Source organism: Gadus morhua, chromosome 22, assembly GCF_902167405.1.
Source record: "Gadus morhua chromosome 22, gadMor3.0, whole genome shotgun sequence".
NCBI classification, from domain to species: domain Eukaryota; kingdom Metazoa; phylum Chordata; class Actinopteri; order Gadiformes; family Gadidae; genus Gadus; species Gadus morhua.
Genome location: NC_044069.1, coordinates 17612342 through 17636649, shown reverse-complemented (window position 1 = coordinate 17636649; position 24308 = coordinate 17612342). Strand labels below are relative to the sequence as shown.

General features: G+C 43.3%; 2 protein-coding genes across 2 annotated transcripts; one reads left to right on the top strand and one right to left on the bottom strand.

Moving 5' to 3' along the window:
- Positions 1-143: 143 nt before the first annotated feature.
- On the bottom strand, positions 144-4965 carry ssr2 (signal sequence receptor, beta). The gene is made up of 6 exons (XM_030347727.1): positions 4856-4965; positions 4167-4324; positions 2789-2887; positions 2277-2385; positions 832-909; positions 144-731 (listed from the first exon to the last, which is right to left on the bottom strand). The coding sequence occupies exons 2-6, from the start codon at positions 4322-4324 to the stop codon at positions 621-623; spliced, it is 555 nt and encodes a 184-aa protein (XP_030203587.1). The 5' UTR covers positions 4856-4965; the 3' UTR covers positions 144-620.
- Positions 4966-13818: 8853 nt separating this feature from the next.
- On the top strand, positions 13819-24118 carry LOC115536080 (immunoglobulin superfamily DCC subclass member 3; the record flags this gene model as incomplete). The annotated part of the gene is made up of 13 exons (XM_030347732.1): positions 13819-14134; positions 14575-14719; positions 15301-15431; positions 15975-16112; positions 16631-16789; positions 20193-20358; positions 20718-20968; positions 21108-21272; positions 21760-21948; positions 22400-22507; positions 22796-22922; positions 23465-23579; positions 23850-24118. Coding segments are annotated over 13 exons (2088 nt in total), but the record flags the coding sequence as incomplete, so codon positions are not given.
- Between the last annotated feature and the right edge of the window lie 190 nt (positions 24119-24308).

Here is a 24308-nt window from a genome sequence, read left to right as displayed (position 1 = left end):
ACGGTTCTATGCATTTATTTTATGCCATATCAAATGTAAGCCCACTTGACCGAATCCCCCTTTGACCTTGAAACAAAAGTGGTTCTCTGTACCCATCACCAACTCACTGCCAATCGTTTGGTTCAAGAAACATACAAGTCGAATACCTTTTCTTCCAAAAAAACAACTTTAATTCTCTTTTGAGGTTTCATTTCACACAGAAAATCCTGTACAAGAAATAACCAGAGTTCAAAAAGTATACTAATGTCAATGTAGCGTTGAAATGTGAATTGCAAAGGTGAAGGCCAGCCCAATATCCTGATAGCTTCTGGTTCCCGGCTTCTGGATGTTGATGGGTTTCCGGGGAGGTCGCCACAATAACAGTTAGGAAAAGTGAACCATTTTCCTACTTGTGAAGATGTAAAACGTGCTTGTTCCGTGTGCTTTTGTAAGCTCATACACAACTTCCCTATCATAAAGTCAAAACCCTGATGCCCTCTGAAAGTTGAATCACTTTTTTGTTTTAACCCCAATATGGGTAAATTAGAAATGAAAAAAAACAAACATTGAAGCCTTAAGATCTGTATCCCAATCCCAACCCCCTCCACCCCCCCACCCCCCATCCCGACCCTGCAGCGCGCTCAGTTCTTCTTGGACTTGGGGGAGTCGTACTTCCTCTTGCTGGAGTACCAGAGGAGCAGAGGGATGCCGATGGAGGGAAGGGTCATCACGCCGAACGCAGCCCAGTCCACCTGGAGAGCAAACACCGGAATCAGACCCCGAGCTAGGTGATAACAGGTGGGTCACGGAGCCGCGACACCGACGACCACGCGTTTACAGTGCACCACTTACATAGTGAGGGGAGAAGCGCCGGTCGAACTCCCTCTGAGCCAGGATTCCTCCCTGCCCCGGGGCGCTGGTGTAGCCCACCTGAGAGGGGGGGGGGGGGGCCAGGAGACACGGGGTTAGAGACCAACCCCCAAACATGAGGCACAGCAGGGGCTGTGCTCAAACACTCTATTCACATCGCCCATCAAGTTTGCATGTTAGTGTGTCTGTCACTAAGCAAGGCCAGTCTATGGAGAGACAAAATAGACAACACGTCACAATAAGGCGTTTCAAATGCCCACAGATTCTGAACATTCGTTTTGGAGAAGTGGACGTAACGTTGTTAATGTATGCATGATTTTAATATTGTATTTTCAGACTGTACTCAAATCAGTGAAAAATATACTTAACCCTTAGTTTTAAAAACGAGAAGCTTTTTTTTCATAGGAAATCCCCAAATTCCAGTTTGCCTTTCTGCGTCGGCATGTTGTAACGTGATTTTGTGCGCCTGTATAAAATGTACGTGAATACCGCAGTGACTGTGACAGCTCATTGCAAGCGCTATATCCATAATGAAAAAGGAATCGCAGAAGCATTGTTCTGGCTACAGCCAAAGAGCATGCTGACCAATGATCAGCTTTTGATGATCTTTCCTATCGGTATACCAGATGTTTCCCCCGACAGAAATAGAAAACAAGTGAATCTTGTTTTCTTTGCAGCCACGCATGGCAAAAAGCCAATTCTACTACCCACAAACTTCTCCAGCCTTCCAAAATGACAAAGCAAACACAGAAAACGTGGCTGTAAAATCAAACAGTCTCATTAATGTGCCGCTGATATTTTCTAATTGAAGCCCACCAGAACTTGGCAGTAGGGCTGTGCTGGCTTTGTAATTATTGTCCGACTGGTGGTGATCCACAGTCACAATCCCCTAACCGTCACCACTGCCATCGACCAAAAGATCTCCTCTCCTCAGAAGGAGCTCTCTGTTTACCCGTTGCCCCTCAACGCTCCCGAACCGGAGGCGGAGGAGAGGCGTGCTTGTGTTGCATATTTGGCCTTTTGGTTATTCAGAGCTTAGGAAAAGCCTACTCGCTGCATTAACGACATAGAGAATTTCAAATACCTAATAAGAAAACGTTCTATAACTGTAAGCAGTGAACATATTGAACTGGAATGTCCCCATTTGTTTCTGTCGGAGCAGCTACAGCAGGGAGGTTACTGAAGTTCACCTGAACCTGCACCAAAACAAGCATGAGGAACCTCATTGGCTGAGAGCCAATCCTATTCAAGGTTCAGATACAATCCCAGGAACGCTGTTTGAACACATTATTGACCGACCTGGGGGTTTCCCCAGACCCGGTGCGATACCCTGATGAGTAGAGGTTAGATGGTCTCCATCTAAATAGACCCACAAAGAGGTAGGTCCCGTCCCACAGAATAACTCATCTCAAATACATTGAGCTTACCACAACTTGTCCTCCCTCCTGGGCCAGGTAGCTCACGGTTGCAGATGTGAAGTTGAAATAGCCAGCCTTCAAGGGGCGCAGCACCACCGTGTGAGAGACATTGCTAGCTCTGGGGATCCAAGAGTTAAGGTCGCAACACTGTCAATGTGTAAAATGTGCCACATAACAAAATACTGCATTTTTAATCACACACCCTTAATGGAATAATCATTAATTACCATATAAAATGTACTAGAACTTTGACTTTTAGGCCCAGAAGTATAACTTTCATGCATTACGGATAACCTGACAAGTGTCAATATAAAACCGTAATTAATTACACCTCTGGATTCTATTTTTTTGATCAGGTTACCGCTACAAAGCAGCAGTGGCAAACACTAGAAACATGAATGATATTCCACTAAAACAAGAGTCCTATAAATCCAGGCACAAGCCAACGCTGGCTAGCCGCCACGGTCTAATAAATCCTGTTAATATTGTAGGGATGTCCGTTTGAGTCATTTTAAGGATACGGAGCAATCCGGTCCCATTTGACATTCAGCATCCCAGAGACGATCCCGAAGTCCTCAGGGGGGAAAGAGTCGTCGGAGAGCTCCACCTCCAGGGCAGCACTGGAGATACACAATCACAGGACAGGTGAGACATGTGGACGGAGTTAGAACACAGCCGACGTCTGATTGGTTCAAACCAAGTCAAATGACACACATATTGGATCGCTAGACATGGGAGTGAGTGATGTAAAGTGAGTGTATGTTTAAAGGTTCTCCCAAGGCGAACGCCTTGGGAGAACCTTTAAACATACACTCACTTTACACCCGCAGAGAAGGGCGGCGTGGTTGGACTATTGGATAGAATAATTATTCTGGGCAGAAGGTTCTGGGTCGGCTCCCCAAATGTCCCATAGCTGCACGTCAATGACCTGTATCTGTATTCATAAATCACCAAGATTAAAGTAGGGCTGCAACCATCCGGCTGTTATAAGCCCTTAGGCATCACCGATTTCTTCTAAAAGGTGACATTTTTATTAATGTGGAATTTCGAGTATCATTGCATGCCGATTATATAAGGGTTCGTAATTTCATCGATATATGTACATTTTGTTAATTTGTTGAGCCAAAGGAAATTGTGTTGTTCCTTAAATAATCAATCAAATGTAATAGTTTTGCCTATGATAAAAAATCAGCACAAAAGGAGGAAAGGACCCGTAGGCCTTTCTCGGTCCTATACCAGGAGGAAGTGTTTGTGGTGACCAAGCTGTGAACAACAAATAATGAGTTGGACCGTCCCACGTTCATTATCGTATGTGTTAATGGTTGAACTAATTTACAGTGCGTGTCTGGGCTGTTTATGACAACGGTGCGATCGGCAATATACATGTGTGCATGGGAGATGCTGAAATTTGTACTTTTTGCCTCCTGTGATGTGGCGTAGGCATATAAACCAGACATACGGGATGCTCATAGGGTATCACTTTAAAGTCTGCAGGTCTTGCGTTAGGATTTTAGGTAAAAGGCTTTCAGTTAGACGACTCCAGCCCATGCAACTGTTAATCAACATATTAGCATCTTGGGATCATTCATCAACGTAGCATATTGGTTGCATTCATTGTTTACTGGGATTATTAACAGCAGAAAACACTTTTATAAAAGTCTTGATTTCAAGAAAGCCTTTGCTTCACTGTGTTGACATTAAAATACTTTGGCTGCAATCGTCTGGTTACATTTCAAATTGATCAGCCGATCAAGTGTATTGGGCGTATATTGGCCAATGATCATTGGCAACTCATGAATGACTGAATGTAATATTGGTTACAAGTCAAGATTAATATATATATTTTGTTTATTGCTAAACTAAGGAGCTGGACAACGGCCCATTTGCCAACGCTGTTACCTTGTGCCAACGTTGAAGATGTTGTACTGCAGAGTCAGGTCTCTGCCCTCCACAGCGTAGCGGTTCAGCAGCGACTTGGACGCCAGGAGCCGGGCTCCCTCCTCCCCGGTCCCGAGGCCGAGCACGGCCAGCAGGGCAAAGATGCACAGTGTCTTCATCTGTAGTAGGACATATGGATGACACGTTTTGTAAAAGACGGGATTCAATCGAGTCGCATTATAATCGACAAAAAATAAGTATCTAAATTCTAGTTTCACTTTGTCTTACTCTAACCACACTTAACATTAACCATCATGTGGAAGGTTTTTCAATCTGAGTAGACCCGTGAACTCCGAGGAGTACGTGTACATACCGGTACGTACCAAGTGACTAAAGTCAACCAGTTGGTCTGAAGTTTTACTTTTAATAAAATGCAGCGTGACTTCCAAACTGAATACATCTTAAAGAAAAGCACGACTATTAAAGGATTGTTTTTGTTTCTGATCCATATCACACTCAAGCTTGGTCACTACGCTTACGTGTACAAGACTGGCCTACACTGACTGCTCATATTCTAATCCAAAATAGATAATACACAACAACCTTCCACGCAAATTCCTGCTCGTTGTTTCGACCCAATGCCGAACATTGCTAACATTTCAACCACAGACTAATACATTATATTCAACCCCACTCTTAGATATACATACCGTTCACGAAGGCTCTACCTTTCAGTCAAATCTGAGAAGAACTAAACCGACGCATGCGTACAATGCTACATCCCCTGTCTAGGCTGACGTGGAAAACGCAGAACGTCTCCAAGGCCGAAACAGCGCCCCCAGTGCCCTGGAGACGGGGCCCTTATAATATGTCCATGGGCCCTTACGCCACAATGACAATTTAGTCTTTGTCATTGCCACAATGTGAAGACCCTTGACTCACAGACATCCACCGGCAGACTTTTTGATAATATCGATATAATAGATATTATAGTTAGTGGTTAAGATAAGTGTACACAATTCAGTGAAGGAGTGGATTTTAAAACATTAAGGCATTTTCATTGTATCGTTATTCAATGGACTTAACTTTGTAAAGGCTTGAATGTTTAGTTTGATGTTTTTATGTCTGCTATATATCCCATAGATTTTTTCATTCAGATGGTAGACTAATTTTCTACAACAACAAATAGGCGATAGCCTACCGTGCATGAACAAATACCATAGAGTCAGTAATATCCAAGCATATGGCAATGAAGGGCCTTCCATTTTTGTTCAGAGGGATATCTCTATTATATTATAATTTATTATTATTTAAGGGGATTCAGGATATAGTAGGCCAATTTGGCTTAGAAGGATACATATCCACAATGCGATTAGTCGATTGCAATGCTTCTCCATATTGGTTAAGGAAACCTGGAGAAAACAATGAATAGATAAGGAGTACTAGCCTCGGTACTTAGTTGTGTGTTGTTTTGAGTGGACTATCTACAGTTCACCATTCTGTTTGCCACAGCTGTCGTTGGCTAGGGATCAAGATATTGGTTTTTCAAGGCCAAAACAGCGCCGCTGGTGGTTTGGAGATGTGGTCATTACGGCGACATTGTTTACTGCCGCTCAACCTTTCTCAAACTTGCAAGGGAAAGGAATAAATAAATGCATAAATAAATGAACTCAAATTAGTTATATATTTATCTTAATTGTTTATGGCCGGGTTATTTCTGTAGTCTTCTAATTTACACATAAATGAATATATTTATCCAATTGTTTATGGGAAGAGAATTTCTTTTTTTCAGAAGTTTGGTATGGAGAGGATCCAGCACACTGGTCTTGGGATTCGATGCCTGTGTTAGTTTTGACAGTTCATCAAGGAAGATTATAGTGAACTGCAGGAAGGTTGTTTCAGAGGGTTCACGTGCTGCCTCTGCTGCAGGATGTTCAAGATGTAGAGTAGAGAGGAAGCACACGTTTCGTTCAAATTAATTTCATTTTGTTCTCAGAGAATTCCATGAAGTTGCAGGCCGAGGGGGAGGAGCCCACATTCTGATGTTATTCATCCTCAGACTTTTTACAGCATCGAAGAGAAACGTTCAAGTTTTTTTTTTGGTTTAAATAAATGACACTGGAGAAGTAGGTGTTTCAGCTGAGGATTGAAGCATTGATAGACTTGTCTTCACTGCAAGTGTCTTCAGTGAACCATGGCGCGGGTCTTCCCTGCTTCGCTTTTCAAGTATCAGAGGAGCAGCAGCGCCGTCAACGGCACATGCAGCTGAGGCCGTGTTGAGGTCATCAGTGAGAATGTCCGTGGAGAGAAAGACAAAGAGGAGCGAGAGACAGGGCTAACTCACCTGCCATGGCTGTGATAGTGGCAGGGGGGATATGATGGCCGCTGTGGTTGTCGTCGGGGGGAGCGGGATACCACTACCTGAGAAGTGAGCAGAAAGCGGTCAGATAAAGCTAAGACATGAGGTCAAACATTCAAATTGCACGGCTCAAGACTAAATCCAACATGTTGCCACCATTGTGAGGTGCTGGGCAAGCTATTTGAAGCCAAACGTATCTGTAATTAGACAAGTTATTCACCCAAATGTTGAAATCCCCAACAACTCAACAGAATAGGTTTCACATTGGCCCAGGGTATCTTTCTTATTTTCATCGATTAGATCCTGGACCAAGTGAGCTTTAGTATACATGGATATGATATTTATGAATCCTATTTTGAGCTTTTCCGATTTTTCAATATCAGAGGGAGGTCGGTCACCACTCTGAGGAAGAGGAAGTTGACGAAATAGTAATGAGATTTTTTGCAGATTTGCGACTGCCTTCGCCTGCAGGCTTTCACCTCGAGACAGTATGGAGCAGCACCACATTGCTCTGTAGGTGTAGTATTAAGGTCCAGTTTGCAGTCACTGCTGTGACCAGTGTTAAAACATAGAGGCGCCTCTGGCTAGCTACCTTAGCAAACGCAACCAGTATTCTAGACCTGGCATGCTGGGATTGAATTTGTCAAGGCTGGCAAAGACATCTATCTATGTCTGCATGCTTCCCAGTGTGCGTGGGGGTGTGTGTGTGTATGTGTGTGTGTGTGTGTGTGTGTGTGTGTGTGTGTGTGTGTGTGTGTCTGTGTGTGTCTGTGTGTGCATTATGTCACCAATGATCACATTTATATTGAATGTATTCTTACTTCAAAAACTGAAAACTGTTCCTTCTTTTCTCGTGTCCTTTCCTAAAGAGCAGAGCATCTTAGGATGTGTCTACCTCTTGATGTTTGTACCTCTCAATAACCATGAGATCAGTGGATTGCATGAGTGGTGTTATTGCAGATGGGATAGGGTATTCTTGTGAGTTTTTTTGATCCATCTATATTGTGTGATCCTAGCCATACTTTGCAGATGAAATAGCGTGATTTGATATCATATGGAAGAATGGCATGGAAGAATGGCAATAGTATGCATGGTGAGTGATATCTTTAAAAGGAATTTGATTTGTTTTCATAAACAACATTCCTTCATCATATCACATTAAAATTACTAGGAAGTATGATGTCAAATATAATTACTTTCTCATTTCAACAAGGAAACTGAGTCACTGGTATACTTTACTGAATCATTGGTCCTTTCATTGATGGGCAACAGCAGTCAAAAATAAAATCTCTAAAGCTATCACTTTGTTGTATATTATATAGTGCTTTCAATACGTTTTGAAGGTTTACTGAGGGCATGGCCCCAAGGTGAACAAGTGTGTGGAGAAACGACATATGCTGTTAATGTGTTTTCATCAGGGAATGTGCAGGTGACCAGGTGTAAACATCTGATCACACGATCACGTCACCTCTCTGAAAATGAAGCAAACGTTTCAATCCCCCATTTGATAATAATGAATGCACTACTTATTTTAACTACACTTGTCTTATTCGGATAATATAAATGTAACATTGAAATATGAATATTTTGAGCTTCTTTAATAACATTTTTTAAATCCTATTATTCCATTATATTAAATCAATAATATTTGACTCCAACAAATATGAAATATGAACATTCGAACAGATTTGAACTATAGAGTTCATAGAGTTTGGAGAGTTTGAGTCATATAGGCTATAGCCTATGATGAAAGCCTGTCATCATCAAGAAGACACGATATACTGAGATGGGTCAGAAGATCCAAATTATCTCAAGTGTGCTGTTTAAAATATTTGTGTCCGCTATGCAATATTGTGACTGATAGGCCTATCTGACAAGGCAGATTTGGAGAGAAGAATTGCCAATACGATAGCCATCAGAGATTTAAATACAGTTCATTTGCAAATTCAATACACCAATCTGGCATTGAAGCCACACCGCCCCTCCCCGCCTGGTTGTGGTTGGTTGATCGGAAGAGACCTGCTGCCAATGTCCGAGCTAAGCGTCGGTGACCACACCCTCGCACTGACCGGGCGGATCGTCTTGGCGACAGGAGTGTGAACAGTTAACAAGCGCTCCCCAGGCGGTCATCATCCCTCGTGAGACATCGTACAACTAAATGGCGTCAAGATTGAAGGTTACCGGACTCGTGCTGGACACTATCACGAATAACAACGTTTAAATGAAGATCCAGCATCGAGCATTGCCGAAGCAGAGGATTGTTAACAACTCAAACAAGAGGAATCTATAAATAATATATCTTATTTATATAGCCTGTTTTCAATAGCTTGCTGGACCTGGGGGACAAAGTTTCACACCTAAGACGAAAAGGATTTTTGGACGTCCAAAATGATACTAAGAATTGCACTTCTCTCCTTTGCCATATTCTGCTTGTGTAAGTATGATTTTAAGTAGTTTGAAATAATCGAATCTGTTGCCTAGAAATAACACTGTGAACATTCATCTTTGCGAAGTTGATTCATCAGAGGATAGGCCTGTTGGCAAAAGTGAACCGGCTCATAATAACCTTATTATAGTATTATCTATTTATATAATAGCTACTTAATAACTACTTAACTTAATAAGGTCTAGGTCTACACATTCATTGAACTGTCAGATTTGACTGAGAAAAATAGATTTTAATTCATTGTAATTTAACGAATTAACTATAAGCATGAATGATTAGTTTGATTAAGGTATACTACGTGTTTCACGAGGGGTTTTATTCAGATGGTTGAATAGGCCCAACAAATAGACTAGGCTTAATGTCTAATGGAAATAAAAGGGATTTTTTAGTCCTGAGGGCTATCTCTATTAGTTATTATAATTCAGGAGATTTCTGGAAATAGCAGGACTACTTTGCGTCAAAGGATGAATAGCTTAAGGATATAAGAAGAGAAGGAGACATGATAGACTTCTCCATATGGTCAAGGAAACAGAGCAATCAGTTCATAGTTAAGGGCTTGTAGGATGAACTTTTTAAGGGGAACTTGTGGCTGAGATGTGATGTGTGTTTTTGAGGGAACAATCTCAGCCTCACCATTGTATTTGCCACAGCTGGCAGTGGATAGGGATCAAGCTATCAGGTCAATAGTGTCCGCAGTACCCCCTCTCTGTCTGTGACCTGACCCTCACACCCTCATCTCCATATTCCTTATTGCCAACCCCCCCCCCCCCCCCCCCCCAATGTGGCTACACATTGAGACCCGGGTGGTGAACGTTAATGTTTGCTGCACCCGTCTTTTCGGTGACCCGACCCTCACACCCTGTGTGTGTGTGTGTGTGTGTGTGTGTGTGTGTGTGTGTGTGTGTGTGTGTGTGTGTGTGTGTGTGTGTGTGTGTGTGTGTGTGTCTGTGTGTGTGTGTGTGTGTGTGTGTGTGTGTGTGTGTGTGTGTGCGTGCGTGCGTGCGTGCGTGTGTGTGTGTGTGTGTGTGTGTGTGTGGTGGGTGGGTGGATGTGGGCTCTCCAGGGAGAGCATCCCAGCCCCCCTTCTTTCAAGCCGTGGCTTTTTCCATGTTCGTTGGTTTCCCCTCTCAGTGTCTCTCACACACGTATACATGCACACATACACACAGAAACACACACACACACACAGAAACACACATCCATACATACATACAGAAACACACACACAAACACGCACACATATACATACGCACAAACACACACACTCACACACACATATACACACATACACAAACACACACACACACACACACACACACACACACACACACACACACACACACACACACACACACACACACACACACACACACACACACACACACAAATAGTAACCCCGGATGGCTTAATCCATAGTGGGCCTATGTCCACTTCAGCTGGACCTATGTTCTCCACAGCATGGATAGCTCTATCATATCCATATCGCAATCAGGTTCCCAACTAATGTGGATTTAAGTGATACCATTACTTATGGTATCACTTTACTTACCATTACTTACGTATGGGTTCATGGTATGATATTGCCCTGTTATGGACTGGCCTAGACCAACTAAGCAAAATTAGTTTTAGGGGCCCGCATCACAGGTGCTGACAGAGGTACCAATGAGATAACACATGTCTTATTCTGGACAGTGGGGACCATAGGGCGTGCTTCTGTAGGCCAACACCATGTTGAACCAGCCCTGCTTATCCATTGTCTGAGGGAAAGAAGGCTGGATGGGGCTCATGGCTCCAAACATCACGCCCCTCATGAGTCACCTTTCCTTAAAAGTTACAGATTTATATTACCAATATATGTTACCACTGAATTGGATTAACACCTCCCCAAGGTAAAACACTGGGGGCAGGTGTGGGATTATATAACTGGAACAGAGTGACCAGCAATAGACTAGCGATCCCTGCTTGCTGTATCTGTGTAGGGGCGGGTGAATCTCATTCATTACAACGCAGACATATAAATAAAATATTAATAACATAGAGCAGATTAAAAAAAATTAAATGGGAATAGCTGAAGATTCATAATATTATAATACAGCCTCAAAGTGACCATATATTTACCATCTTTCTTCTACAAATTGAAATAAGAATGTTTGTTAGATTGTGTGCTGAAAAACCCACCAAACTGCAGCCACATGGGGAGTTCTTCCAGCTCGCACAGGAAATAATTATATCTCTTGTGAAATTGGATTCCCTGTTTGCACACACACATACACACTTGCCCACATGTGAAATAGCCCAAAGAGCAGAAGACAAGAGAGCAGCTGGACACGCTGATGTTGAACCTTGGGAACTTCACCATCAAGGTCACTATCTACCCGCCCTAGTGTTACGGAGACGCAGTCGCCGGTTCAGCGGATCAGAAGGGGGGAACCCCCATTCGCGTGATCGTCACCCCTCAATATAATAGCAGGTCCAGCGTGTGTCACTGAGGTCAATGTCAACAGGGATTAACTAAGCATAGAGCCCGCCAGTGGCATGGGAAAGTCACCTCAGAGATAGGACTGAAAGAAGTGGAGCTAAGCGTATGCAAAGGAGAGGGCATATGGCTCTCTTCAGAGGGGGGGGGGGGGCATTGTAGCGCTGCTGGGGGCAGGGTGCTGGGAAGCAGAGCACCAACACTATTGTCATCCTTCACGGCAGGCTCCATAGAGGGTGTCAGGATATGACCCCGTGTGTATGAAGCACCAAGGATCCTTTGGGTTGTTGAATATTTTGAAATCCAGCCAGATGTCAATTCGGTCCGTGGTCAAGTCAAATCTAGTTGTATTTTAACATTTGTTGTTCATTTTCCCTTGGATGTGCCAAGAAACTTTAAAGTTTTTCCTTGTTGTCAGTAATGTCAGCGTACCAGATGGTAATCAACAGTCATAAGTACAAATGAGTAGATTCACACGAATAAGAGAGGATTCCTCTGACTCTCCTCTTCCAGGAAGACCTCACTAGCTTACTCGTGCACTTTTTTAAATGTATGGTATTTACATCTAGTCCTGTAGAAAACAATATTACTATTGTTGGGGAATATAATAAGCGCTTTTAGAATATAAATCATTTCTTAAAATTTCCCAAGCATCAAAATCTTACGTTTCAGAAGAGTAAAAAAAATAAATTACAAATATAATTTTAGTCAACTATGTATTATAACAGTATTTGTGAAAATCAAGTCTATAGGAGACTTCATCGTTAAAGAGTAAACCCAGTTTCTCCAATGCGACGCAAATTGTTCAAATGATGCTGCTATCTTCACCAACCATGTATTTAAAGTTGAGCTCTTCAGATGTAATTATCCTTTTACAGTTGTGTCATCATTTTAACATAATGCTGCATCTGCAGATACCAATTAAAACACTGCTCAAAGCTGAGCAGTATTCCATCTTTCTTAAATTGCATAGAAGTGTTATTCCTTCAACTGTCCAGTCCTTCTAGAATCCATTTTATTAGGTGGACAATCTGGAGTCAAATGCACCATTTTAGAGCACAATATCTACCTCTAGTTGATATTCTTTTATAATAATTTAACATATTTAAGAGTACATTTCACCCAGGGGTTGTAGAATTTGTGCGACTTTATAAGTTATTATCAGCTATGATTACCTGTTGGGGAATGGGATGTATTTCTTCTTTAATTAATTATTATTCCATTGAGCATTATCCAAATGGTTAAACCTGCATGTCTTAAGTCATCTGTGGTGCGAAATAATAATCATAGTTATAATAAAGATATAAACAGAAATAGATATATTAGTCTGGGCAACATAATCATGTTAATGTATTCAATTGTTGGCTTAGACTAAAGCAAAGAATTCAAATCCATCTTTCTATTTCCTCCTGAATTTTGTTACGTGCAGCGAGATAGTTGCCAAGCAAGGACTATATCTGCCATTCCAAGGGGTACCTGATTTCAATGTCTCCTGGTTGGCTATAATCATATGAACCTGATTGAGTTTTACCAGCTGTATGGTGATTCCTGATAATTGACCATATTGTTCAAATGATGGCATCAATTAAGGTACACTGTACAATAATTAAAAGTAGGTTATTTTCACTTACTTTTTAAGCTACTTTACCACCATCTGCTGAATTTGCTGAGAGATTACAAATGACACAGCATCGGCATAGCATGGTATTCAAAGCAAATATTCAAAATGATCCTGTTTTAGCTTTTTGCTAGCATCTAACGATGCTTCCACCAAACCGTAACACCTCCTCTCTCTCCAGTGTACTCAGTCCCTTTGCCCTCTCTCTCTCCTGTGTACTCAGTCCCTTTGCCCTCTCTCTCTCTCTCCAGTGTACTCAGTCCCTTTGCCCTCTCTCTCTCCAGTGTACTCAGTCCCTTTGCCCTCTCTCTCTCCAGTGTACTCAGTCCCTTTGCCCTCTCTCTCTCTCCAGTGTACTCAGTCCCTTTGCCCTCTCTCTCTCCAGTGTACTCAGTCCCTTTGCCCTCTCTCTCTCCAGTGTACTCAGTCCCTTTGCCCTCTCTCTCTCCAGTGTACTCAGTCCCTTTGCCCTCTCTCTCTCCAGTGTACTCAGTCTCTTTGCCCTCTCACTCTCCAGTGCACTCAGTCCCTTTGCCCTCTCTCTCTCCAGTGCACTCAGTCCCTTTGCCCTCTCTCTCCCCAGTGTACTCAGTCCCTTTGCCCTCTCTCTCTCCAGTGTACTCAGTCCCTTTGCCCTCTCTCTCTCTCCAGTGTACTCAGTCCCTTTGCCCTCTCTCTCTCCAGTGTACTCAGTCCCTTTGCCCTCTCTCTCTCTCCAGTGTACTCAGTCCCTTTGCCCTCTCTCTCTCCAGTGTACTCAGTCCCTTTGCTCTCTCTCCCTCAGGTGGAGGCAGCGCCACGGAGCTCTCCTTCCTGCGGGAGCCCAGCGACGTCAACGCGGTCAGAGACAAGATGCTCCTGCTGGACTGCCAGGTCCAGGGCGAGGGCCCCATCGTGATCACGTGGCGGCGGAACGGGGCCCCGGTAGAAGCCAGCCAGCGGGTTCAAGTCCTGGCCAACGGAACGCTGCTCATCCAGAGCTTCCAGAAGAGACGGGAGCGGAGCGACGGGGATGTGGGCGAGTACGACTGCGCAGCCCGGAACCGCTACGGCATGCTGGTCAGCCGCAAGGCCCGGGTCCAGCTGGCCTGTAAGTGTACCTGCTTTATGCACCAGACCCAATGCACTGAGGTGGTTACTGCAGTTTATAATGTGCTGCTGCTCCTGGTTACTTTAACATGAACATGTTTATCAGTTGTTGTTTTTCATTTATATTGCGGAACCGTACGATACACACAGCAATATTATTCGGTAATTCAAATAGGTATAGAGCTATGATCTATTCGATGTTTCTAAAGATGAAGAATACAACTATACAACTAGAAGCACGTAGTTTCATCTTTCTCTCAAACAGCATGTTCTGTATATCTATATACTGAACGATGGTTCAGATTAACTCACAGATTTTCCAGCACTGTCTTCACACTCATTAAGATTCGACCGCCTGATGCCCGAATTGGTTTTGGAATTTCTTTGAAATGAACTTGTTCTGATAATTGCTAACATATCGACTGCCAACATCTTTCTCAGCCCTTCCCAAGTTCCACACCCATCCCGAGTCCATGGCAGTGGACGAGGGGGGGGTCGCCCGGTTCCAGTGTCAGATCCAGAGTATCCCAGAGGCCAACATCACCTGGGAGAGGAACCATGTTCAGCTCAGCACTTCAGAGAAAAGGTAACATCTGTCCGTCCAGCCAAACTCAGTTGAAGCTCCAATGACAGCACTGATTGTCCTTCAAATGGCGTCTATCTTTAAATGTTCCTTGTATGAACAAAGTCTAGGCTCGTTTAACTCAATTATTGACACACACACATGTGTATTTTCTTCGAAAACACACAATTTATTCATAGAGGGACGCGTCAGTGGCCCAGTGTAGCAGTGATTGGAGTGGAAGCGTTCATTACGGCTCCACGAAAGGCAATGCGACGCGACATACATTCTGATTCCCAGTTAGAATCAGAATCAGAATCAGAATTACATTTGTTACATATAATTGTACATGATTACAAGAGAAAAAATATTAGGCTTGGTTCCTCAACAGCAATTAGCCATAACCATTAATCAAGCATTAATCAACATTAATTAATGCAGTATTACGCATTAGCATTGGGGATATGGTTAGGAGTAGTGGGTTAGGGTGGGGGTTAACCCTTTAACGCTAACCCTATCAGATAATGTATCAATGAATACTGTAACAAAAACAAACACCGTTAGTAAAGGATGAAATGACGATGAATCCTATCGTTGGCTCCCAGGTACACTCTGCTGCCGATGGGGATTCTGCAGGTGACCGGGGTGACCACGGAGGACGCGGGTGTCTATCGCTGTGTGGCCTCCAACATCGCCAACACGCGCTTCAGCCACGAGGCTGTGCTCAATGTTACAGGTAGGCAGACTTTGGGTTATCTGCTGGAATCCATGTCGGAAATGATCACAACCGAATGTAATGTTGTGTGCCTACCAGGGTAAGCAGTAGGCCTTACACTGAACTTAAGGTGTACCCTGCCCTATGTGCGTGTTTCCTGATGGTTTATCGCTTGGTTTATGATTGTGACTCATACGTTTGTATTACACCATCATCTGCATATCAGAAAAGTCACCGGGTGTCGCTGAACTAGGCACACTCGGTGGACTACGCTCAGAATCATCAATGCAAACTCATGAATGCAAGATAGATATCTTCAATGTACTTACGGCGGCATTACAATGCAGTATAATTCCATACTAATTCAATTCTAACCTTCCATTCAATACAAAATGTTCTCAGATCAATTGTCGATGTTCATTAATTGATGGTATAGAGAGTGTCAAGAAATAGGCTGCATCCAGAATGTCAGCAGAACGAACCGTCCAGAGATTATGGTTTCAGTGTTCCAGGAGTGGAGACGATCAGAGACCCTTTTATTCACACTTCTCTGTCTCTCCCTAGGTGGTGCATCCAGGATTTACAGGGAACCATTCATCTTGTCTGGACCTCAGAATCTCACCATCACCGTCCACCAGACCGCTATCCTGGAGTGCATTGCTACTGGCAATCCCAGACCCATCGTCTCCTGGAGCAGGCTAGGTACAGGAGGACCCTTTGGTTTCTGCATTTCACACATAGAAGCTCCTGTTGGGGTAGTGGGAAAGTAATATTCTGCAACATTCCAATGTCGTCAGTGAAATTAGATTTAGTTTTTAATAGTTGCCGCTAATGACATGTCTTGTATCACTTCCTTAAGTTAATGGTCTGAGTATTTTGACTTCAAAATGGTACCATCGTTTAAAATATATATTTATAAAAGAGCTTGTAGTCAATGAGCGAAAAAATGAATAACTTAAAATATGATTTTAAATGTTTGTAATATTAAAATTCAAAATGTAAAAAAAAAGAAATGTTAAGTAAAGTCTGATAAAAGTCAACACTTTATGTTCATGCAGCATCAGACCTTATTAAACACTCTGAGTGAACAGACAACGATGTGACAGGATGATGTACTATGTAGCCTACGTGACGCGTTCTCTGTGCTCGTTAAAACAAAACAATTGATCTCCTGCGTTCCTCTCCCTGGTCCTCCCCCCCCCCCCCCCCCCCCCCTACAGACGGGCGCTCCATCGGCGTGGAGGGCATCCAGGTGCTGGGGACGGGGAACCTGATGATCTCAGACGTGTCCCTGCAGCACTCCGGGGTGTACGTGTGTGCCGCCAACCGGCCCGGCACCCGCATGAGGAGGACGGCGCTCGGCAGGCTGGTGGTGCAAGGTAACGTAGAGCTGTGTTTCTAGAGAGGTAACGTAGAGCTGTGTTTCTAGCGAGGTAACGTAGAGCTGTGTTTCTAGAGAGGTAACGTAGATTTGTGTTTCTAGAGAGGTAACATAGAGCTGTGTTTCTAGAGAGGTAACGTAGAGCTGAGTATCTAGAGAGGTAACTCAAACCTGTCTGTCAAGAGAGGTAACTTAGACCTGTCTATCACTGATTCCGCCGATCATAGGCGAGCGCATGGCGATGCTGCTCATTGTCTAAAATTTGTGAAAACGTTGTGGATGCAAGCGATACAGGAATGCAATCTATTTACCTTTGTGACTGTTCTTTATTTATAGAGCAGCCTTTGGACTTATTCGATTGGCTGTCAAAAAAAATATCAAAAACGAAATTCTATTCTAATTCTAATAAATAATTTCATTTAATGGTCATGTCCAGGGTGAGGAAACTAATGCCATTCATGATATAGTTTGCAGCTGCACACTCAAATTTGTAAATTTGTAAAGAGATATTGATGGAGGAGGATATGGGGGTTTGCCTCCTGAAACACGCAAATGCAAATGCTCCCCTCCTCTCAGCTGCTTGCTTGATAATGAGGTATCAATACTATTGCATATGTGTATGTATGTGTGTGTATGTATGTGTGTGTGTGTGTGTGTGTGTGTGTGTGTGTGTGTGTGTGTGTGTGTGTGTGTGTGTGTGTGTGTGTGTGTGTGTGTGTGTGTGTGTGTGTGTGTGTGTGTGTCTGTGTGTGTGTGTGTGTGTCTGTGTGTGTGGGGGAAATTTTTCAGTACAATCACCCCAAACTTTTCATTGAATTTTCTGATGGCGAAATCGCCATCATGATTAAAAATGATGTTAATGAACAGAAGAGGCATCACCAAAACAATATAATATACTGTAGATCCCTGAGTTAGATCATCACAAGCATGTTGGAAGGCCTCTATGAGCTCACTACATTCACACAAACAGGTAGAATGAGATCCCTTCATCTATATTGTGATAATTGACATGGGACAAAAGCGTTTTGTTCCATATCACTGACTTCGTTTTACATTTGAGTTTTTTTATTAAAACATTGATGCAAACAGCTGAATGAACACCTAATTTTCATTCATTCCTTATTGAAATTGGGCAATTAAAATCGCAATTCATGTGGTCATTTGGAAGAAGATGACAGAATGTTTGCACACAAAGGCCTGCTTGTTATTTATGTCAACAGATATAATGAGTGAATAACCTTAAATGAGAATTAACACCACATGAAGCTCGTTCATGTGATGTCTATCCAACTCCCAGGCCTTTATGTTCCCTCCTCTCATCTCTACATCCATCCATCCATTCATTCATCCGTCCATCCGTCCCTGATATTGTGTGAGACTGTTTCAGAACAATCGATACGCTCTCCCTATCTGTCTTTCACAAGTGGATTGACAATCCTCCTTACAGGGGGGGGGTTCTGCAACTGATCTCTAATATATTCATTAATTTATTGATCTTCCCCAAAGGTGGTTAGTGAACGGCTTTCTTTGTGCTCTGATAAGGTCAGCTGTTCATGTAGTCTCTGAAATGTTATTTCAGTCAACATGTTTTTTAACATGTTATATATATATATATATATATATATATATATATATATATAAAAAAATGGGTGTTTGTGTGTGTGTGTGTGTGTGTGTGTGTGTGTGTGTGTGTGTGTGTGTGTGTGTGTGTGTGTGTGTGTGTGTGTGTGTCTGTGTGTCTGTGTGTGTGTGTGCTGATGCATTTTTCTCCAGATAAGGTCAGTGTTGCATGAAGTCTCTGAAATGTTATTTCAGTAAACATGCTTTATAACATGATATATTATATATATCCAAATGTGGGTTTGTGTGTGTGAGTGTGGATGTGGGTGAGCGTGTGAACTTGCTTATTCATGTTCCTCCGGAATGGGCTCTAGGGCAGCCAGAACGTGACCTGTCACCAGGCTTTGTCTCTCCGCGGTCCACTGGGCTGATGGAGGGGAGACAAAGAGGGCCAGACAAAGGGTCAGGGTGGGCAGGGGGACGGGCAGCAGGACCCGGCGGGGCAGTGAGGAGGGACGAGGGGGGGGGGGGGGGGGGGGGGAGCAAGATGTTCAATGTTAAGTGTGGGGCAGGTTTCTGGGGTTAAGCAGTGACCCCGCTGACCCCTGACCCCTGACCTCTGACATTGACCTGGGCCTTTGGAGGAGGAGTCTCCATGGAAACGGTCATTCAATGAGAAGGGAAAAGGGGTTGGGAACGGTCCGACGTGGGGGAGGGGGAGGGCTGAAGGAGGAAACCCTGTGGAGGCAGATTTGATTGGAGAGATGAATGATGGCCGAGGGGAGACCCCCCCTCACAGGGGACCCTCCACACAAAGGGGACGTAAAGAGAGAAAAACACTTCAGGAATCACATAATGTGAATGCAAAGACCTCAAGCAGGGATTCATCTATGGTATTTTATGATGATAAAAAAGATAAGGAAAAACTCATGAATGAATATAAAAAACTTGGTTTCCAACTGAGGTAGAAACTACAAGGACACACCAATATCTTTAACTATGGTTAATGGTATATGGCCATTTTCCACCTAAACTGAGTAGAGAGGACAGATCAGAATCACACGTAACGCTGTCCTTTCACAATGTGCAAGACAAAGACTTGGCTCAAGCCAGTATGAATATTCTTTCAAATAAGGGAGAGAAGAGCACATTGTTTAAGTTCTCAGTTGGCTGGTCTCGCTGGAAAGCTGTTGAAATAATGGTTGCAGCTATGTCTGGTACACACTAACATTAAATATAATTAATATTGATTGTTTGTAGTTATATGATCTATTTTTATGTTAAACTGTGAATTAGCGCAGCAGGAATGTGATTGTGTCCTTCAGAATATTGCCATAGCGACAGAACACACCAACTTGCTGTTTCAGCTCTTATGTCTCTAATAAGATTAGTTTGGTTTTATTTTCTGGGAAACATTGTTGAACAGTTGGTGAGAGGTTTATTAGAATGAGAATAATAGCTCTTTGAAATGTGAAATATTTGTATTAACTGGATACTCTGATTTAGTATCCACCCATTTCATCATGAATATAGTTATACGATTGTGTCAATCTTATAACTTTCTTCATGATGAAATGGGTGTGGTTTATTTCATTATTTATAATTCCTTGTCTATTTGAGCTGTCCATGTGAGGTGAAGAAATTTATACAATGTAAAGAAGATTAAAGATTAAAATCTCTGCAGCCTAACATGTGTCCTTGTGCAATATGCATCATCACCGCCTCTAAACAACATGTTTCTGAATGCACTGCAAGTTGCTTTTGATAAACCAGTCTGCCTGATCACATTGTGTACTAATGCATCCCCTCTGTTGGCTGGTACTCTGTGTTCGTCTCCCCAGCCCCCCCTGAGTTCCTGCAGTGGCCGCAGTCCATTTCCAAGCCAGTAGGGGGCAGTGCTGTGTTCACCTGCGTGGCTCAAGGCGTCCCAGAACCCCACATCATATGGCTGAAGAATGGCAAGGTGCTCTTCGCTGGAGATAATCTCAAACTCACCAACAACAACAGGTAGGCAACACACAGAAGTCATTTTTCTATGGTTGATGTTGAAGCAAAATGTAAACAATGTTTTGTATGTTTACTGCAGAGAAACTCATTCAATCGTTTGAAAAACCTTCATAATTCTGTTATTAATGATCTGCTATATAAGTTAAGCACAAACAAAGCAACCATTAAATGTTGTACTTTTTGCATTTGCGATGGTTCTCCAGGTTTCTCAACCTTTTGATCTCAAAGTAGTCATCTTCTGTTATCTGAGTATTGGTTGAGAGTCAATGGAAGTGGATTGTAGGGCTGCAGGGATGTGTTACGCCTCGAAATGTTTGGACGGATCGTTGTTAAGTCGTCCGCGTTCTTCTCTCCTCCAGCACCCTGGCTGTGACTCGCATCACGTTCGAGGACGAGGCCATCTATCAGTGCATCGCAGAGAACAGTGCGGGCACCAACCAGGCCAGTGCGCGGCTGGCTGTGGCCCGCGTGCAGGACCTCCCTGTCTCCCCCCAGGGTCTCCGGGCGAGTGCCGTGTCCAACGTGGCTCTTCACATCACCTGGAGCCAGCCCACAGCAGAAGTCACCGACACCATCATTGGCTATGTGCTGCAGATTCGTAAGATGGGCGGTGAGTTTGTGTTAAATTCTTGCTTCGAGCAGAAGGACTTCAAATGACATGCTACGCATATCTTCAGTTTTCATTATGGTGAATGCAAAATGCTAAAAGCCATTTGCATTAAACATTGATCTCCTGCTGATGTTATTAGAGACGGAGAGTCAGGAGCTACAGGAAGCCATCAGCAAGACCATCTACCAACACGACTTCACCAAGCTAGAGCCTTCCACCACCTACTCCATCTCCCTGAAGTCCTACTCCCCTCTGGGGGAGAGCCAGCACTCTGGAGCAGTGGTGGCCACCACACTAGGGGGCGGTAAGGAGCACACACTAGGATTTTCATCCTTACGTAGATAACCCTGAATATATAACCAACTTCAATTTAACTGAACATTTATGAAGATGAAACATAATGTGGGTGTCGGTTTTCAATCAGTGATTGTGAGCAATGTGATTGGTTGACGACCACTTCAGTGGTGTAACAGGTCAAATAGTATTTGTCAACCTATCAACAAACATACAGTGTGCGTATAAACAGTTAATAATATGATATAGCTCCGTCTGGAGTGTGGCCCAACAGTCCCTGCTCTATGGTGCCTTTCTCCGGCCAATATTTTGAGAAACCCATTTTGGGTTTCTCCAACTATTGGCCGATTTTGGAAGTGGAAAATGAATGCAATAGAATTGTGTTTTATTGTTGTATGCTTTATCCAGATACTACCTACGGTTTCCCTGTTTATTATTCTTCCCTTATTGTTTCCATTAGAAATTCTAATTTGTCACATGCTTTGTCACATTTCTAGTGCCCACCCCACCCAACTTCTTCACCAAGGTGGTCAACTCCAGTGCCGTTCAGGTCCACTGGGAGCTTCCCAGTAGGGCCGGTCAGGCAGAGGGCTTCCGGCTTTCCTACCGCAGGATTCCACATGAAGGTTTTGGGGGGCCAATCCAGCTGCCGTTCCACATCAATACCCACACCATCTCATTCCTCGGTAAGCCTGCAGTTGGGTGCGTGCGTGTTCGTGTGTGCGTGCGTGTGTGCGTGTGCGTGTGCGTGTGTGTGTGCGTGTGTGTGTGCGTGTGTGTGTGCGTATGTGTGTGTGTGTGTGTGTGTGTGTGTGTGTGCGTGCGTGCGTGCGTGCGTGTGTGTGTGGGTTCACAGTATAACTAATCTGCATTGGTAATATTGACAAAGATACATTGCAAAAATAAATAGAATAATTACTGAAATAAGTTTGACCGTTTGGGATATGAGAGCTAAATGGACTCTACGAGTATTCTGTAAATAGTAACGCTAAGAGGGACAATGAGTGGGATCAGCTGGCTCAGTGAACTCACTCCATGGCATTGCAACACTTTCTTAACCTGGAATCTCCCAACACTGATGAACTCAGAGGTTCAACAACATGTATAACTGACCCCCACTCTGTTTGGCTCTTTTAGAGGCGGGGTCCGTGTACGAGGTGAGACTCGTGGCTTACAACGGCAACGGGGAGAGCGCCTCCTCCAACAGGCTCGTGTCGCTGGCAGAAGAGAGCGTGCATAGCACTGGTAACTTCTACCTGAATATGAATTACGTCAACCCCTGCCATTCATCGCTTGCTCACAGATTGGTTGCATCGTTGTGATCTGATGTGATTGTTTTGGGCAGATGTGTTCCTCTTATTCACCTTGTTCTCATCTTGTAGTCACGGGAACGCTCTGTCTGATGACCTCAACAGTGTCACAGCAGGGCCGTGTGTCACAGGCTTTCAGTCCCCAGACATCCAGGTCATCCAGGGGTTCGGATGTGTTTGTGTCCCGTGGCTGACGCTGCGGGCCTTGTGTCCTCTGCCACAGGAGGGGAGCTGGCCTGTCAGTGCAGGGATGGCGAGGGGACCATGAGCGGCGTCATCGTGGGCATCCACATCGCCGTGGCCTGCATCATCTTCTGTGTCCTCTTCCTCATGTTTGGATACCGGCGAAGGTGAGAACCCCCTGGGGATACTTCACAATGGGGGTACAATAATTAACACGTGTTAACATTATAACAATGATTAAAGTTGTGTTAACATTATAGCAATAATTAACTAAAAATTACCGAATAGTAAATTATGGTCCTTTATTAATGGTGTTAACTACGGTATTCATCTATAAATGATTTAATAGGGGTTAGGGTAAACCCCTATTGATTCATGTAATGTAACAATTTTAACATGAACACCATATGTCAACATGAACATCATTAGTAAATTATTTCTAGACCATAGGTTAACTGTTAATTTACTGTTATTTAATTGTTAGTCACCGCTTATTACTGCATTAACTATTGTTAAATAATGGTTAATTATTGTATCCTTATTGGAAAATGTTACCAAATCCCCCAAAAAGTATGGATACAATGATATAATTCCTTATATACGTTTAGGGGAACATAACTTTCCAAGCCTGTTATTCACACAGTGCTTCAAGACACTTTTAAATGCTGTTGTGTAGGATGACTCATAACAACCTAACCATGGTTCACAGCCTGTTCTGCAGAAAAGAGACCCATGAAGGCTGGTCCGTCCCAAGGGAGCATAATGGTCATAATGTAACCCCCAAAGATGGCACATCTCAACTGAGAAGTGGACAAGGTTCTAAGGTACAGTTTCAAAATGTATTGTTCTTTGTTTAGCAACTTTAAAGAATGTGAACCCTATAAGAGAGAGCTTAATTTGTCACGTGCTATTTGATTTGATGAGTGTGGTTGTAAATTAGGCTGCCGTATTGTAATGTATCTTAATAGTGTAAGAAATTAATCAGGTATAACCAGACGTGTTTCCTTCACAACATACACACCTGTTTTAATGTTTACCATATAACCATATATTCATTATTGGTTCTACTTCCTTACTTAATCTCTGCCTTACAGGTAGGAGGAACGACAAGCCAATGTCCGGTCAATATTGAGCAAGACCCATCCTGTGTGCCTGGTTTGGACACTGCTTAACTGTCAACAAGCCACTCATACCAGCCGCAAGACCCATACCGCCTTATCGGACCGCACTGCTTCTGCTCACCTATAGGGGGCCATACAAACACCAAGCTCCCACAAAGCCAAAGCTTTATTGTATGATATCTTGCACTCTTTCCTGTGTGTGTGTGTGTGTGTGTGTGTGTGTGTGTGTGTGTGTGTGTGTGTGTGTGTGTGTGTGTGTGTGTGTGTGTGTGTGTGTGTGTGTGTGTGTGTGTGTGTGCGTGCGTGTGTGTGTGTCAGTTTTTGCTTAATGAAAGCCATGAAAAGAGACCGTCTTTCTCAGGAATCTAGTGTGCTGTTGAGATATGAGGGTTGATATGTGCCCAACAAAGTATTTTTGCGCAAAACCAAACA